The sequence below is a fragment of the Bactrocera neohumeralis genome, chromosome 6, assembly GCF_024586455.1.
Source record: "Bactrocera neohumeralis isolate Rockhampton chromosome 6, APGP_CSIRO_Bneo_wtdbg2-racon-allhic-juicebox.fasta_v2, whole genome shotgun sequence".
Taxonomy (NCBI): domain Eukaryota; kingdom Metazoa; phylum Arthropoda; class Insecta; order Diptera; family Tephritidae; genus Bactrocera; species Bactrocera neohumeralis.
The window spans coordinates 68,169,180-68,188,211 of record NC_065923.1 but is presented as its reverse complement, the minus strand read 5'-3'; the positions used below and the strand labels follow the sequence as shown (position 1 = coordinate 68,188,211).

At 34.8% G+C, this 19,032-nt stretch overlaps 1 protein-coding gene across 8 annotated transcripts in view; it reads right to left on the bottom strand.

The window, feature by feature from the left end:
* LOC126763781 (rab11 family-interacting protein 3) overlaps positions 1-19,032 on the bottom strand; it is a 170,013-nt gene that overhangs the window by 127,814 nt on the left and 23,167 nt on the right. For 5 of the 8 annotated variants that reach the window (XM_050481573.1, XM_050481577.1, XM_050481576.1 and 2 more), the window contains exons 3-6: positions 4,505-4,755; positions 4,188-4,431; positions 4,026-4,100; positions 2,069-2,113 (exon numbers count right to left, since the gene is read on the bottom strand). In XM_050481573.1, the coding sequence (XP_050337530.1) occupies positions 2,069-2,113; positions 4,026-4,100; positions 4,188-4,431; positions 4,505-4,619 (479 nt within the window). In that variant the 5' untranslated portion in view covers positions 4,620-4,755. The remainder of the gene's footprint in view (positions 1-2,068; positions 2,114-4,025; positions 4,101-4,187; positions 4,432-4,504; positions 4,756-19,032) is intronic. The other 3 variants (XM_050481578.1, XM_050481581.1, XM_050481580.1) reach the window with 1 other exon arrangement.

Sequence of the window (19,032 nt, the reverse complement as noted above, 5' to 3'; positions counted from 1 at the left end):
ACAATACATTATACTTAAGAAAGAAATAGTTTTGCAAAAAACAAAAAAAAAAATATGTACAAGAACAGTAATTTGTGAGAAAAAAATTTCTTATGAAGAAATAAATATGTATTTCTGTATAGAAAAAAAATTATTAAAACACAAAATATTTTTATTAGGAAATAATGTTAATAACAATACATATATTTTTGTAAAGACTGTTTTTTTATGAAGAAAAAAATATTTTGTGACAAAAAAATATGAAGAAAAAGTATTTTTTAAATATATTGATAACGAAAGAAATATATTCTTGCGAGAAAAAAATCTTTTAAATATTTTATGACGAATCTTTTAAATATTTTGGAAGGAATAAAAATTATAAAAGGAGGAAAAATGTTTTTATAAAGAAAAAAATTGTTTTGTGAAAAAAAAAATATTTTAAAATTTTCTGACAAAAAAATTATTTTGTGAAGAAAACAGATATTTTTATTAAGAAAATAAATTTATGCAGAATAAAAATACTTTGTGAAGATAAAACAGATTTATAACGAAAAATATATATTTTTGTGAAGAAAAAAAATTATATAGGGAGTAAAAAGTATATTTTTGTGAGAAAAATAATTATATATGAAGAAAAAATAGTTTTGTGAAGAAAAAAAAAATTTTTTTTGTGAAGAAAATAAATGCTTTAATGGAAAAAAAGTTTTTTTTGAAGAATAAAAATATTTTGCGAAGCTAAAATATATTTATAACGAAAAATATATATATTTGTGTGAGAAAAAAATTTATGAGGAGAAAAATAAATGAATAAAGAAAAAAATAGTTCTATGAAGAACAAATTTTTGCATGGCAAAAAATTATTTTTTTGTGGAGAAAAAACTATTTTTTTGAAACAACAAAACAATTTACTCCATTAAAATTTATAACGAATAAATATACTATGTGAAGATAAAATATATTTATAACGAAAGAAATATGTATATTCGTGGTAGAAAAAAAAATTATATAGTGAGAAAAAAATTATACAGGAAGAAAAAAATATGTTTTTAAAGAAAAAAAATTGTATTTGTTAAGAAAAAAATATTTTATGACAAGAAAAATATTCTCTGAAGAATAAAAATATGTTTATAAAGAAAGAATACACATTTCTGTGAGAAAAAAAAAATTTTACAAAGAAAAAAATTGTTTTGTGCAGAAGAAATATCTTAATGAGAAACAAAATTTTATGAAGAAGAAACTAATTTTGTGAAGAAAAAACAATTTTTATGGAGAAAAAACATAATTTTTTTGTGAAGTTTATGCAAAGAAAATATGCTTTTATGGAGGAAAAAATATTTTTGTCAAAAAAAATATATAATTATAGTGTGAACAACTATGTTTGTGAGGGAACATACATATGTATGTATATTTTTGCAATAAAATCATTGTTAAGAAAAAGATATGCTTATAATGCAAAAATAATATTGTGAAGACAAAAATACTTTTAAGAAGAAAAAATAAATTATTGTGCAGAAAAAAATATTCTTTAAAAAAATATAGTTTTGCAAGAATAAAAACATTTTTGTAAAAAAAAATGTTTGTGAGGCAAAACAAATGTTGTGAGAAAAAAATTTATGAGACCCAAAAAAATAAACCATAATTTTGTAAACAAAAAACAAGAGCATTACGAAATTAAGATAGCTTTCACAGCAACAAAGACGGGCAAAATAATAAAAAAAAGTTATTATTTACATTTTTAAGGTATATATGTACATATAGAACTATTGCTTAAAAGTACGATGCAAGCAATTAAAAATATCCAGACACATATTATATGGCTGTATATTTGCTTAAATATTTAAGTGCATTTTAAGTTAATGAAGCAAAAAATGACCGCAACCAATTTTCATTCATGTCAGTGCAAAAATAATAAGAAATGTAAATTATTTTAGTGTGTACAAAAGCAAAATTGTTGAGCAAGCTATTTGCAAGTGCTAAGTGCATTATTAAGTTAAGTTGATATATAACTCATATATACTTTATTATATATATTAGTTAAGATATATGCTTAGCGTTAAAAATTGGTTTGCTTTAGTAAAATTTTGCTTACTGTCTCATGGAACCCCAACGACGATTCGTTAGGCTGTCAGGATTGCTGTAATGATAAAAACAATCAATCAGTAAAATAGCAGTACAGTTGACAGTTTGAAGAAATAGTGTTTTTCTAACGGTAAAATTTGATATTGATGTGAGATGTTCAAAATATATGAAATAATTAAAAAATTAAAGAAAAATTATGTTATTAAATGGGTACATAACACTTGAAATAGATAATATATATAATTACCATAAGCACAGGGTGCCTCATAACCACAAAAAAAAGTTATTGAAGTTGTTATCCCCCATAGTATAACAGATAAAGTAAACAACTTAACTTACAACTTAAGAAAAGTAAACAACTCAACTTACAACTTAAGCTAAATTCGACAACTTTCAGCCAGTTCACGGTATAAAGAGCATGTTGGCTACTCAAGAGAGCTCAAAAAGAGTGCGCTTTCAATTGAAATTGCTCTTGAGTATCATTTTTATGAATGAGTGTATGAGTGCAAAGATCTTGCGCGCTCTTTGCCGTCACTATTGGCGCTCTTTTGACAACAAATAGCTTATTTATGACAGAAAGTGGTATATAAATAAAGAAAAATAAACAACAAACCATATACGTCTTTATTTTATGACCTAAACATAACTAAAATACATATTCAAATTGGAAACCAGTTTTTTGTAAAAGTAAGACAGACTGGTGGATAGGTGTATATATGTTTATTGTATATATGCTTTAACAAATAAGCGAGAAGACAAAGAGACAGACAGACAAAAGCAAAAAAAAAGCTGACTGGCATGAAAAATTAAACAATATGTAGTCATGTTTGTTTATAGGCAGGTACTAATATGTAGGCATACATATAAACGAAGGTGATCGGCATATTGGGGAAACGACACTGACATATGACGCTATACCGAACATATATATGTGTATATGTAATATATAAATATATTGCACATATATTTGTTATTTGCATATATATAGTAAACCAGTCTTTAAATTATTACGTCGAACTTTTGGCGAAAATTAACACACACACAGACGGCAAATAGTAAATATTGCATATAATAACTATAGACATCACTAACTAATGCAGTCGCATTAGCGAGTGAGTGAATTTCTGTGAAGTGTCTAAAATTATTGTATAGCTATTTCCATTTAAAGTCAACTAAGCAATCGGCAAACCATACATTCAGCGAGTAATTTATGACTACGCTGGCGACACTTGACAAACAAATGTACATAAATTGTTGGTGGATAGTTCAAATATGAAAAAAACAGTTAACTACGGCTCTACCGAAAATATAATACCCCTCACAGGTGCATTTTCTATAGCATAAGAGGGTATAAAAGGAATGTATCTTGATTTTGCTCAAGCAGTTTGTATGGCAGCTATATGCTATAGTGGTCTGATCTCAACAATTTTGTCGAAACTTGTGGCGTTGCCATGGATAACAATCTATGCAAAATTTCGTGAAGATATCTCGTCAAATAAAAAAGTTTTTCATGCAAGGATTGTTTTTGGATTGAGCAGTTTGTACGGCAGTTATATGATATAGTCGGCCGATCCGAACGATTTCTTCAGAACTTTAAGCATTGTCATGGGTAACAATCTCTGCAAAATTTCGTGAAGATACCTAGACAAATAAAAAAGTTTTCCATACAAGAACTCGATTTTAATCAATCAGCTTGTATGACAGCTATATGCTATAGTGGTACCATATCGGAGATTTCGACAAATGAGCAGCTCATTGGCGAAAAAAGAGCGTGTGCAAAATTTCAGATCGATATCTCAAAAACTGAGGAACAAACGGACATGGTTAAGCGACTCAGCTCGTCACATTGAATAGCCTCCGACATTTCCTTCCGTGTGTTACCGCTGTACAGGGTATACTAAAAATTGCACTAAATGACACTACAACTAACTCGCTATTCCTGAATATTTCTATATATAACAACTCACCTGGAGGAGGTGGTGGTGCGACGTAGGCTCATGCGTGCCCAATTGTCGCGCGGAATGATGCTCAGCTCGTCATCGCTAAAAATGGCATGTCGGTATGATAGAAATAAAACACAAATTAATAAATGACAACAACTTTCTTGCATGAAATTTTGGCAAACTCACTTGTTCGTTGCTGTTACAGCGTTGTCGTGTGGCGCCAGCTCCAATTCAACACCGCCAACACCACTGCCACCAGCGGCAGTGTTGCTATTATTATTATTGACAACATCGGCACCCAATAAACCGGCCGAAACGCTAGATGCAGTACGTTGATGATGGCGCTGATGCAAGCCGCGCACTGCGTTTTCGCCGTAACCCTCATACGATTCGCCGTCCGAGAGGGAGGAGCATTGCGATTTTGCGGCGTCTACACAAATTTACATATGAAGAAAGACAAAATGAAATATTTCAAGCGAAAATTCACACTTCGTTTAGCTCACCTGTGCTGGAGGGCGGCGTTGAGGGCGTTGGACTTGAGTCACCCGGCGATTCGGCCTCGACATAAAGGAAATCTCCGTTGGGCTTGGTGCCCTTCATGCTGGGCATCGGTGCCATTTTGCTGTATTATTTATTATTGTTTATTTTTTACGGCGTGCTTTAAATATTTTGTTACTTGTTAAAGCTTTGTGCTGTGCTAATTTCGCTAATTGTTGCTCACTTCTTGTGGGTCCAGTCTGACGGTGATTTTTTGCTGTTTAGAAAAAGAAAAAAAAAAAATATTATAAATTTTTTTGTGTTTCGGAATGTCAAAAAACAATAAGATATGATTGCTATCGCAACAATAATATTGGAAAAGGTATTTTACAGGGTTGCAATTATTTCAATTATTGTAAAATTATTATTCTTTGATCTTATTCATTGCATTTTATAGAAAATCATTGGCTCTTATGAAATCGTTGTATCTTCTGCTCAGTTAAGTCCTGGTTTTCAGCCACCAACCAACGATTTTCCACCTCTTAACCAAGTGAAAATTGAGGCTAGGAGCTGTTCTCAAAGTCGATTTTTTCTAACGATAACAACATAATATTTTCAACAAAACTCTAGTGGATCTTAATCTAATATGATCATAACCAAATATATTTTTAACGACCTGAAAAAGAAACTCAGTCTAGAAGCCGCCCGACCTTCCCAAGCGTCATCGCTTCGATCTGTAAAAAAATTCCAAGAAGATCTGATGTTTTTGAGACAAATTTTGTTCAGCGATGAGGCTCACTTTTGGCTCAATGGATATGTAAATAAGAAAACTTGCAACATTTGGGACGAAGACCAACCGGAAGAGATTCAAGAGCTTCCATTTCATCCAGAAAAAAGACAACACTTTGATGTGGTTTGTGGACCGATGGAGTCATTGAAAACAAACTATTTAATGCCTGAAATTGAAGCTCGTGATCTCGGCGAAATTTGGTTTCAACAAAACGGCGCCACTTCCCACACATCGCATCAATCAATGGATTTATTGAGAGAACACTTCGGTGAGCGGATAGTTTCACGTTTTGGGACGGTCGATTGGTCACCAAGATCGTGTGATACACCGTTATACTTTTTTCTGTGGGTATATAAAAGTCTAAAGTCTGTGGATTCCTTAAAAAAAATTCGTATTCCTCCTTAACAAAAGAGTTCTATAGGTTAGATTAGATTAAAATTTTGATCCTAACAGGGATCTCACTTGAACAGCTTAGAACGATGGTCCGTTGTGATATCTAAAACTTCTATATAATTGTGCAGAAACTATGAGGGTGTTCGGCAAAGCGCCTTGCGGCGGCGAATGTCAATTTCAGCTCTGTCTTCTGGTTCGTCGAAGGAGTGACTGTTGAAATATTTCAATCTCACACTGATAAAAGCTTGACAATTTAAAGGTGCCTGAATGTGTCCACCTCAAATTCTTTCATACAACGACAAGATGAGAAATAGAGAGACTGAATTGTCAAAGGCTTAAAATGAGTCGCCAAACAGACCTCGGTGCGGAGAGGGCCCCGTCTATGTCAGCCACCAGCAGGCTGTCTCTGGCAACATTGTCTTGCTGCTGCTGCATTGTTCTGCTCTGTTCCTTGTCTGCAAATGAAATCTCAATTCATCCCTTATCTATGGTGCTCGGTGAAGAGAAATTCTATATTCTAATATTCTATAAAAGCCACCAGCAGGCTGTCTCTGGCCACAACGCTGAAGTGTTTCATCACGGCTGCACCATTTTGCTCTGTTCCTTGTCTGGATGTTTTGGGCAAAGATCTCTTCGCTTCATTTTGTGAACTAGCCGCTTTGCCCACTGGTTTCAACAGGAGTTTCTGATTGTTTCTTTTTCAGCAAACTTTCATACTCTTCCTCTATCTGGTTAAGGTGCTTTATTTACTCTTTGTCTACTATCGGCTCAGTAGGCAGTACGATTTTTGGCAATCTTAACCAGTATAAAAACTGAGTCCACAAAAACAGAGTCTACAAAAATCTTCAGAAAGAATTTACAATCGCTTTACGATACTAAAATGAACTTTCCACCGATTTTGCATTACTATGTCCCACTTCTAACTCAAAATTCAACTATAAAATTCAATTACTGAAGGAACCCATACTCATATATATATATGCATGCACTCGACGGTTTATATCTTCCAATTTCGAGCAACTTTATCCAAACAGACATTTTCAAAGGCTAATCAAGTTTAATAATGTCAAGGTTTGGAATGTTCAAAATGTGTGGCAGATAAAGAAAGGCGCACACGAAGTGGAGTACGTAACTTGAACACAAGCACAGCTACAAACAAAGTGAATGCGATAGTAGGTAGGTAGGTGCGTACATATGTGATATATCTATATTTAAATAGATTATGGGGATATACTTACATATGTATCTGCACACAAGCTCATATGCGCTCGTACTCATAAGCAAAGTACCGAGTTTGACCCAAATGGCTTTGAATTGGAGTGGCTACTGTCACGTGAGTGTTTGTTGAAAAAAAACTATTCGAAATGGGACACTTAAATGCAGTCAACTGAACGGTCAAATGTGCATATGAGAATTACGCTTGGCATAGCCGATCTATTGGCATGTTAGGCTGGAGACATTTCTTGAATATGTTTATGTGCCTTGGTGAGCTTTTGGAGCATTCACGTAAAGCACGTTTCGAATGCGCATTGTGCGCTTTAGACACATGAAAAAAATGTAATTTGTCACGTGTGTATTATCTAGTATGCCGGTAGTTTACACAGTGGTGTATAAAAGTATGCAGACCATTCAAAAATTATTATAAATTCAAGCTTGATTTAAAATTTTAAATATATTTTCCGCATATGGTGTTGTAGGTGTAATAAATTCATTGAAAATATTAAATTTTCTTACACAGACACAAAATTTTCCTTAAAAAAATTTGATTTCGATCGGTCAATCGAAAAAGCTTTCCATACAAGCACTTGTTACTGATAGTTCGGTTTGTATGGCAGCTATATGCTATAGTGATTCGAGCTGAAAAATTTCGTTGCAGATGTCAGCAATACCTTAAACAACAGCCCAAGCCAAACTTCTCGAAGATAGCTCGTCAAATGTAAGATCTCTCCATAGAAGCACTTTATTCCGAACTCTCAGTTTGTATGGCAGCTATATGCTATAAAGGTCCGATATCGGCAGTTACCACAAATGAGCCGCTTCTTGAAGAGAAAAAGACGTGTGCAAAATTTCATAACGATAACTCGAAAACTGAGAGACTTATATGGAGACGGAGAAATGAAAATTTAATAAATTTTTTTAATTGTCCGAATTTTTATGGTTGCGACTGTTCCATGGCTAAATGTCGATATGTTTTATGTTATGTTACTTATTTCTGAAAGTATGCCTCCAAACAAACTTACATATAATACATAAGTACCTATGTATGTATGTATGTATATATATGTTCATACTGCGCTCATTTTTCGGCTGCCCTGAATTCACCGAAGTCTAAAGTGTCTAGTGCGTTGAGGAAAAAACACGAGACAAAAGTATAAAGCTATTTATTGCAGTTACGAGTAACTTTTGTGCCAGTTTTTTTAGCGAAGAATAAGCGCAGGGGCATATCGAACTTAATCGCTTATTGATTCTTTGTTTTTGATGATAATTGCTTTGTGTTTATTGTGCTGTTGTGACTTACTTTTCATTGACCAAGCAAGTTAATTGATTATTATTTTAGGAGGAAGGAAAGTAAGGTTATAATTACTGGAAATAATGAAACAATAATTAAAGTTATAAGAATTGCTGAACTGAATACTAGAGATTAGACGCCAAAGTTAGACACTAAATATCAAGGATTGCGCATATAAGCTCTAATGGTATATCTTACTTAAAAACGCCGCCTCGGGATAAGAGAAATTCCATAAAGAAAACCGAGCTGATCAATAAATAGAGAAAAAATTCCTTCAAATATGAAATAATAGATTTCAACAAGATTTCCAAAATCGAGATCAACAAAGAAAACGTCGAAAGAATACTTAGCAGTACTACGGTATTATTAGATTTGATGGACTAACATAACACATCCGGATATAAAAGTTGTAATGTGTTGTAAATAACCCGAAGAAAGCGCGAAACTCCGCTATGGAGGTTTCCTTCGCAAAATGGGACACAGAACCTTGGAATAGTTTTGGAAGCATAGTGAGAAAAGCTGTCAATACTTTATATGCGTGTAGGAAGATACTCAGCACAAACTGTGGGCTCTCTCCCTCTCTCATGCACTCTTACTACACAGCTATTGTAAGACCGATTCAGCTCTACGGTGCAGTAGTATGATGGACAGACCTACGGAAATCCACCTACCGAAGGCCAATGGAAAGGGTTCAGAGGCGCGCTGCGCCGTACATAAAAGGACCTTTAAGAACAACTCTAACGGCAGCTCTTGAACTGGTACTAAACCTGCCATCTATAGACCTCTTCGCTGAAAACCGCGCAGCAAAATCGGCGGGACGACTACCGGCTGCAGGAGAATTTACACATAGAACATTCAAGCATAGCTCGGTGGGTAATGGCGGTTTGGGAAACAACGACTACATGACCTCACTTTTCAAGTGGGAAAAAATGTTAAAAGTAAACATAACTGTTGAAAAAGATGGAGGGCTCGAAAATAGAGGATGGAGTTGGTCCGGGTTACACTGTTCAGAGTTAGGCATAAGGCAACCTTTTAAGTTGATGGACCACTGCAGTACATTTCAAGCTGAGGTCTTTGCGAAAGCCGCAGAGCTGGCCTCTATTGCACCTCCAACATCTACATAGACAGCCAAGCAGCAATGAAGGCAGTAACCTTGTATCCCATATCGGCCAGAAGTGTGTTGGGTAGCGGAGCAGTAGTGAAAACTGTTGCCAGAAGCAAGCACAATGGGATCGAGAGCAATGAAATACTGGACGAGAAAACGTGATTAACATTGGAGACCTATGCATTGTCTATACGACAATCTGGACAGAAGCATGGTAAAGAAAATCAAAATCCGATTGTACCTACCTGGGCGCAAAACTGCAAAAGTCATGTGCAAAGCGGAATATCGGATGTACACAAAATTTCTATTGTTACTCGATAGAAGAGACTGTAGGAACATGATCGGAATACTAGCTGGTCACTGTCTGGTGGCGACACACGCCCGCAGAATTGGGCTGACAGAAACAAGAAGATCTTGTGCGCTTTTCCCGCATTGGCAAGACTACACTGTAAGCATCTGGGTATGATACACTGAAGGAGGTATCGACAGTGAGGTCACAGGCCTGTTAAAATTGAAATATGACTACTCTACTTGGACTTAGTAACTGAACTTCATCTGTTATCGCAATGGACCAAAACTGGTCCAGCTCATTGGCCTACCACATTAATGTAACCTGACCTATAAATATATTTAATGAAGCAACAATGAATTAGAAATATGGTCATATTGGATCTCGACAGAAAGCGATAGAACATATCACAAGATTGTGTAAAAAACAAGTCAGTTATGAAAGTCACAAGATCTAGTATATAAAATGCAGGTTTTAGGAAGTTCGAGGAGTTAGCGACTTTGAAAACTTTATCGTAATATCTGATGAATAAGTCCCAGCTTCTGTGCTAATACACTTCCTATAAGTGTTATAAATTGAACCATAGACTAGCTACAACAAAAATTATTAACTTTAAGATACTTCTATGCCAAATAATCTAAACTGCTAACAACTTTGCACAATTTTAAACGAACTCTGTAGAGTCGCTGACCCACCTACGAGTGAAAACAAATCAAGCACGAAACGACAAACTTTCTTTCACAATAATGGCACTTTTATTGAATACTTTTACTCCAAAAAATTTCGTTTCGGTGCAATGAGAAAATCAATAGCAATTATAAGATAAGACCGCAAACTATGAAATCACAAATATAGCTTACTAAGTGCAGCACAATAACTGAGTCGTTCATTCACTGTCGGCGTGCAAGTGAAAGTGCCCAAGACCACTTGCAACTAAAGCAAATTATTTTTGGTGACTTTAATATTTTTTTGGGGAATTTTTGTTTGTGGGAAATCGTGTTTAGCAGTTGGAAATTGCCGGTGTGTCGCAGGTGCCCTGTAATTAGTGAAAAACGAGTTTTCGCTATTAACTATTTTCTCCGAAATTTTCTTTTTTGCTTCTCATTAAATATGGATGTTGGAAAACTAGATATGTAGTGGCTTAGGTGACATGTATGTATATTTATTTAGTAATTGAAATTAAATGCTTCTAATAACTTCGAACTCGTAGATAATTTCGTTTATAGTAGACATCAACACCAACAACAATATCAGCCTTGAAATCCAAAACAGGATCAGCCAAAAAGTGTATGGTGCAGAGACATGGACGATGACAACATCTAATGAGTCGGCATAACGAGTTTTCGAGAGAAAGGTTCTGCGGAAGATTTATGGTTATTTGCGCATTGACAACGGCGAATACCGCAGTCAATAGAACGATGGGCTGTACGAAATATACGACGACATTGACTTAGTTCAGCGAATTAAAAGACAGCGGCTACGCTGGCTAGGTCATGTTGTCCGAATGGACGAAAACACTCCAGCTCTGAAAATATTCGACGCAGTAACCGCTTTGAGAAGCAGAGGAAACGGAAAACCTCCAATCCGTTGGGAAAAACAGGGGAGAGTACAGGGATTGTCCGGAAAGTAATAGCACTGAGTCGATTTAAAAAAAAATTATTGAACCAATCGTTACAATTCTTTGAAAACTTTCAAAATAGGCTCCTTCTGCGTCGATGCAGCGCTGCCAGCGTGATTTCCAAGCATTAAAGGCGTCACGGAAGGCATTCTTCGGAATAGCCTTGAGAACCGAGGTGCATGCTGCTTGGATCCCCTCTGTCGTTTCAAAATGCTTGCCTTTTATCGGCCTTTTCAGGCGAAAACAAAAAAAGTCTGGGGGGACCACATCTGGTCTCTAGGGCGGCTGCCGAAGCGTTGGGATACCGGCCTTGGTTTTCTTGGCACACTTCTGCAATTTCTGATCGTCAGGGAACACTTTTGGGACCATCTTCGCGCACACCTTGCGCATGTTCAAGTGCTCCGTCACAATGTCATGAACCACAGATTTTGATAAATTTAACATCTGGACAATTAAACGAAACTTAATAAAGTCACAGCGGAAGAAAATCAGTCGTCTTACTTTTTGAACAAACCTTGGAATTGGAGATTCGAGCCAAACAGCGAAAAGGAAGAACGACTGGCGCGCTGTCGTAAACGCGGCTATAACCGCATAAGCGGTGTCTGTGCCAATAAAGAAGAAGAGCACGTGGTTGCTTAAGAACCCCCACAATCCCGAGGCAAAAGAGGCTCTCGGAAAATATAATATTGAACTCGGTTTCATAATACAATGTTTTTTTTTCGGTCGAGGTACTCTCTGAAACATCCAGTGCCCGTCAAGATTTGCGTGAGATAAAAGTCCTTTTTCGCGTGTAAGTTCATCTTCCTTTTTCTGCCGCATCTCATTGTCTTTGCCAGTCTTCGAAGCTCAGCGAAAACAGACAGAGGGCTGAAGAAGTCTGCTTTTATGGCAGGGGTTCTTCTCGCCTCGGCCAATACACGAAACCCCGTATTTTATGCATATGCTTTGTGTAACTCTTACGTTGTAGGAACTTTTCTATAGCCACACTCACAAAATGAGATTTTTCTTAAACTAATTTCATATGTAAGCTCTTAATCTTATCTCCACAAATCTCATAATTTTTTTTCTACGCCATGAAACTTCAAAGCTCACAGCATCTGACCGTCAAATAATTTCAAGCGTCTAGCGTACGAAAGCATACGAGTATGAATACATAGCATTAAATCTCCTAAGCCGTCATACGCTGTGAAACCGCAACACAAAATCTTTTCTAATGCAATCTGAAGTGTGGAGCCGCAAAAACCGACGGCGCTGCAATTGCGGTCGCTCGTTGAAGGCAATTAGTGGGACCGTTTTGAAATTTGCGCATAATAAAAAGTAGCTTAATTGCAATACTGGCGATGGCGTTATGTGTGCAATAAATGAAATTATTGTAATTATGAGAAAATGCCGACTGCAGAGAAGCCATAGTCGTGCGGTAATAGAAGACACTCGGAAAAGAGCTAACGAAGATCAATTGTGCAGTGGAGTTGAAGTTGCCAGAGCAATGCTGGTACAGCAAATAAGTGATAGCAATAAAAAAGGCTGAAAATAGTATAGTAATTTGAAGAGCCACGATAGTAAAAATTAAAACGTGTGCTTAGAAACAATAATTGAAAATTATAAAAATCAAATAATTGTCGATGAAAAGAGCTGGAAGGAAGTAAGTGCCATAATATTGCAAAATAAATATTAATAAAAACAAATATGGTTAATTTTTTGGAATATTAAATATTTTCTGGAGCAAAATTGAAGTAGCGAACCGCAGCGGATACCTTTTTAGCGCTACAAGTGTTCCCAACTCAAATACAACTGTGGTGCCATTGCATGTGACATGCAATATTATTGCAGCTATTAGTAAATAAAGAATCAGCAACTATTAACAGCCAAATAAAAATAGTAATTTATGGAAAAATACCACGAAAAATGCTTTGTAAATGAAAAAAATGCAAAAAAAATGCTTTGCAAAACAAAAAGCAGCATCAGTGCGCTTGCTACATTGATTGCACATGCTATGGTAAGAAAAAAAATTTACGTGTACTCTCGTGTAGACACCTCATCAGGTTGCTTAAGTACCAATTTCTGCAAAATAAAATGCGTTGCACTGAAACTGTGAAGATTGACGACTTCAAGGCAGCAAAATTGTAACCGTAAGACATAAAAACTTCGACTTGAAGCAGCAGTAGTTACACTTCTAATTACGAACTAGTTTATTTTTGAGCAATACGTATAATAGCTTTAGACTTAAAATTGGTCTGACGTTGAAAATTAATCACGATATTATTTTTGAATTATATAAAGAAATTAGAACAGCACAAATTAGATCCATACCGACTTTTCATCACAGCATTATCAGAATATATAAAGCATAAGCGAAGCTGCTACAAAATAATCAGGTTTTAATTAGAAATCAATCGGCTTACTAATATGAGTTTTCTACTGACACACTGAAAGTCTAAGAGAGCGCATTTTGATTTTAAATAAATTGAGAACTCTCAATACTGAACACTTCAGAAGTCTTTATATGGAGGTTGCCTATTATATTTCGGGATTTGGCAATCCTAGTGTAGCAATCCGGCAACACACAACTTTATCTTAAGGTTTTGACATATACATAAGTGCTTTTTGTGTTGTTTACAGTAATTTAAAATATTCATTTCGGCCAAAATGTGGAGTTAAATGGCGAACATTTTCGCGTTATATTTTTTTACAACTTTGGAAGTGGATTAACTCAATAACAGGGTAGCTTTGTACTGAAATCAAATTCGGCGATAAAGTGCCATCAAGAAACAGTGTTTATCGATGGTATGATGAATTCAATCAAGGTCGTGGATCACTCCAAGACGAATTGCGTGAAGGTCGTCCAAAATCAGTTGTTCTTCCGTAAAACTATTGATGCTGTGCGCAATCAGATATTGCAAGTTCGTCAAGTGATCTTTCGTGAGATATACATACATGAATAGGACCAGCATACATTCAATATTATACGAAAAAAAATCGGTAAAAGAAATTGGGGATGTTAGATTCCACACAATTTGTCATTTGTTGGAGAGATGCTCAAAAAAAATAGTACCTAGCAAATGCTTGCTTGTTTTTGTAGAAAAAACTGGTCTTTTCGCAGCCATACCATGAGAACAATACAAAACAGTCAATTCTGAGTGGTATACCACCATTTCTTTGCCAGTAACCTATCAAGAAATCAGGAAAACCAACCGCTAAAGATGGATCACTCTTCACCACGACAATGCGAGCTCTCATACATCGACTAAAACAACTGCATTTTTGAAGCACTCAAAATATCGAGTTGATGTATCAACCGCCGTATAGTCCTTACTTGGCACCGAAGTCATAAATTTTATTCCCGTACGAAAAAAATAAACTAAGAGGTCGACCTTTTTCGAACCCTGAAGAGGCGGTTGATGCGTTCAGAACGTTGTTTTGGAGACAACTCAATCAGAGTGGCAAAACTGCTACGACAATTGGTTCAAACACATGCAAAAGTGTTTAGATCTTAATGGAAAATATTTCTAAAAACAATAAAGTGTTTTTCGATGATTAGTATTGGTTTCTGTTCACTAATCTCGAAGTATAAAAGGCAACCTACATACTATATAACCAACATTGATTCATATTATGGTTAGATGACGAGCTCATTTAGAATTTTATATGACATTGCTCACTCTACAGTTAAAAATATACCATTTCTAAGCATAGGGTGAGTCATTGTAATATTTTTGATATCTAGGCGGAGTACAAGTATGCACCCAATTTCCTTATAATATGGTAAATTTGACTTTATGAGAAGCATAATAAATACTTTATATATAATACTAAGACTTTACGTTATTTCTTCCAGCAGATTTTCGTTATATTCATGATTACGCTTATATATTATGACCTTATTACTTTGTGAATAAAATCCGATTATATTTACTTTTATCAATAATTTTGGTTGTTCAAGTTTGTAGTTGAGTCTTTGGATAATGTAAGACGAAGTATTGTTTAACATTAAAAATGGAAAAAATTAGCTACTTCCCCTAAACCACTACTTAAAATGCTTATGTTTATTCAGTGATGAGTCAGTGGTGAAATATATATCATAGCTATGTAGGTATATTTGACAAATGACTTTAAAATAAGCCTTCGTTCACAATATTAAAGTCTGGGAAATTCGACGGCGGCAGTTTCTCATGTAGCGAATAAGCTGAGGCCGAAGACTATGAGGTAACAAAGCTTTGTTGTTTATATGTCCATGCTTCTTCGCTTTTTATATCAATATTAAGATAATATATATGTAATAATAACATATTTGCTAAACTACAAGTGACGATTTACATTTTTTCTGCAACAAAACTATAATACCCTTCACATGTGCATTTTTTTAAGCATAAAAGGGTATAAAAATTAATTTTCCTGAGTTTGATCGGTTAGTGTATACGGCAGCTATATGCTAAAGTGGTCCAATCTGTACAACTTATTCGTAGATTGTAGCGCTGTCTTGGATAATAATATGTGCCACATTTCGGGAAATTATCTTCACAAATAGAAAAGTTGTCCATACAAGGGTTTGAGTTTGATCGGTTAGTTTATATGGCAGCTATATGATATAGTAGTCCGATCTGAACAATTTATTCATAGATTACAGCGCTGCCTTGGGTAATAATCTGTGCAAAATTTCGTGAGCATTGCTTGTCAAATAAAAAAGTTTTCCATACAAGCATTTGAGTTTAATGGGTCAGTTCATATGGCAGCTATATGCTATAGTTGTCCGATATCGATAGTTTTAACACATGAGCAGCTTGTTGAGGAGAAAATGACAAGTGCAAACTTCAAGATCGATATCTCACACACTAAAGGACTAGTTTGCGTAGACGGACGGTCAGACGAGCATGGTGTTATAACTTCCTTTCCTTCCTTTTGGATGTTACAAACTTGGGGGCAAACTTGATATACCTTATTCAGGGTATAAGAACACGGCGTTAATTGATGTCTATTTTAACATTCTTTACTTTCTATAATATACAATAGATTATTTTTTCTGTTGACTTTATGTATGTTAGAAAGTCTCATCAATATTAACCTAAAAAAAATTGATGAAATTGTAGCACATAAAAACAGATAAAATCTACATTACCTTCTTAATGTAATTAGCAATGATTAAATTTGTTGCACTAAGCACCCAAGTAGCAGAGACACATAGGAAAGCAGACAGTAGCAGAGTAGTGCATGAAGTTGATGAATGGTTTTGTGTCAAGTTAAAGTACAACTTCGGCGAATTCATTTAATATTTATAGCACAAAGTTGACAAGAAAAGCAACGTGCACAAAGGCAATAAAGTAAATATGTATACAGGTAAGGGGATAAAGAAATCTAGTACAAATTTACTCGTATTGTGAGACACAATTACCAGACACTGCATGTGCTGGAATGCACAAGTGTCTAAAATACTAAAGAACAAGTAACAATGAGTAGAATAGGTGAGTAGTAATGTGGCATTAGAAAAGAGCGTCACACCAATGTAAATAAGCTGACAAATGTCAAAGAAATTGGATTGCAGTCAACCTGAAATGACGTGGAAGAAGTTAGTTGTGTCTGAAGTCAATGAACTGCTCAATATATTCAGCATTGTAGAGCTCTACAATTTCATTTTTGAGAATTCATGTTTTCGTTGCATAGCAATTGACATTATTTTAAATTAGCAGTTAATTGGTATGAAATATTTGTAAAAATACTAATTATATATATGATATTAATTTCGAAATCTGCTAGTTTCCAGCTAATAATGTAAAAGAGAATAATAGTGTAGAGAGAAGTTGATTCTTTGAATGTCTTAAAAATATTTATTGTTGAATTCACAAAGGACCAAGCTGGTCTATGCATGGCTTTTTGGTCTACCAGTTTAACCTAAATTCGTTATCAATCGTCTTTGTTCCCAGCCTTAGATTATTTCCACACATGCCAAGGTAGAGTACGTTAAAGTGAAGATTTTCTTGGCATATAGAATCGTATAGGCACAAAACTTTGGATCTTTTTTCTAATAATTTTTTAGTTAGGTGTAGAATCAGAATATTTAACAAAAAAGTTAAAGTTCTTTCAAAAATTGTAAAAAAAACTTCTTCTAATAATATGTCAGCTGTTTCCAAGTGATTTTGAAAAGTACTTTCTGTAAGCATAGTCAAGTCACACACCAAAAATAATATAGAAATGTATTAACATAACATACTAACCTATAAATCTTCCGTCAAAATAAGATGAACTGCATCTTTAAGTGCAAAAGTTTCTGATAAAAATATTTTAACTGTTGTCAAGCGATTTTGAGTTACACTTTCTGACAGCTTAGTAAAGTCACCAAATTACAAATATTATTGAATTATATAAATATAACAAACTAACCTATAAAGTAACCTGTATCAGTACAAATTGAAATAACTGCATCTTTCTATGTTCTCATAAAAATAGATTAACTATTCTCAAACGGTTTGAAATTTTATTTTTAAGAATTTTTAGCTTAGAGTAATAGGCAGCCACAGTTTAAAAATAAGCCTTTGTTTGACAAGGCTGTTTTGAGAATCGGTGAAAAAATTTTCTCCGAAACGGCTGAACCGACCGACTTGATATTTTTACACGATCTTCATAAATATATATGTCATATTCCATCATTACCTGTTTTCATACGTTTTAAGCGGAACAATCATTCTCACCGCCAGACATTTTGTTTCAGTGGTCATCCAGAAGATCGGCTATGGGACCAAGTGAATTGACAATTTTTCAAAATGTGGTTAATAGTCCAGTACTTTAAGTGCTATAAATTTATATTATTCTTGCTTATTCATTAAGTAAAATGTCTTTTCAAAAACAAAAACTCCGTTTTTTTCTGACTTAAAATTGGGTATATCTAACTTCCCTTAAGGGAAAACTGCGAGTGGGGTGAAAAGCGCTGTCTAGTTGAGATGACTTTTACTGAGCTGTTTAATAAGAACAAGCAGAAAATATGGCATTATCTAGAGACATCTATGCTCTCTCCCAACAACTAATGAGGAGATTTTTATGTACCTGTTGAACCGGTATGAAGTGAGCGTGTTATTAGGGAACATTTGCTGTGAACGAGTCTTAATTTTTTTTGTTTGGTGAGCATGACATCTGTGAAACATATTCTTACAGTCATTTTACAAACAACATCATATTTTTTCATTGTGTTGTACCGAAAAGTGATGATTTGCGGAGAACTCTAATTTTTTGTTTTCATTTGAAGAAAAGTGCTGCAGAGTTGCATCGAATGCTTGTCGAGGAAAAAGGTGATCATGCTCTATCAGAAGCAACATGCCAAATATTCTTTCGACGTTTTAGTGAGAATTGAAGAACGTGAAAGATCACAAAAAATTCAAGGCGCCGAACTGCAAGCAATATCTAATCAAGATGATACTTTGAGTCAAAAGAAAATGACAGCAATGTTAAATACTGCACACACACAATTTCAGATTGTTTGAAAGCTATGGAAAAGGTCAAAAAGTGTGGAATATTGAAAATTATAAGAAAGACAAATAGAAAAACGAAAAAGCACTCGTGAAATTTTGCTTCAAAGACACGAAATAAAATCAGTTTTGCATCGAATTGTGACTGGCGATGAAAAATGGATTTATTTTAAGAATCCTAAATGGAGGAAATCATGGGTTAATCCGGGAAAACCATCAACATCGACTGCAAAAATAAATCGATTCGGTAAGTAGGCAATGCGTTTGGTGGAATCAGTAAGGCGTGGTTTATTATGAGATACAAGACACTATCAAAGTACTTGACTGGGAGCTGCTAACCCACCGCCGTATTCATCTGACTTGGCCTCTACCGCATTGGTTGAGTAGCACTTCGATCCC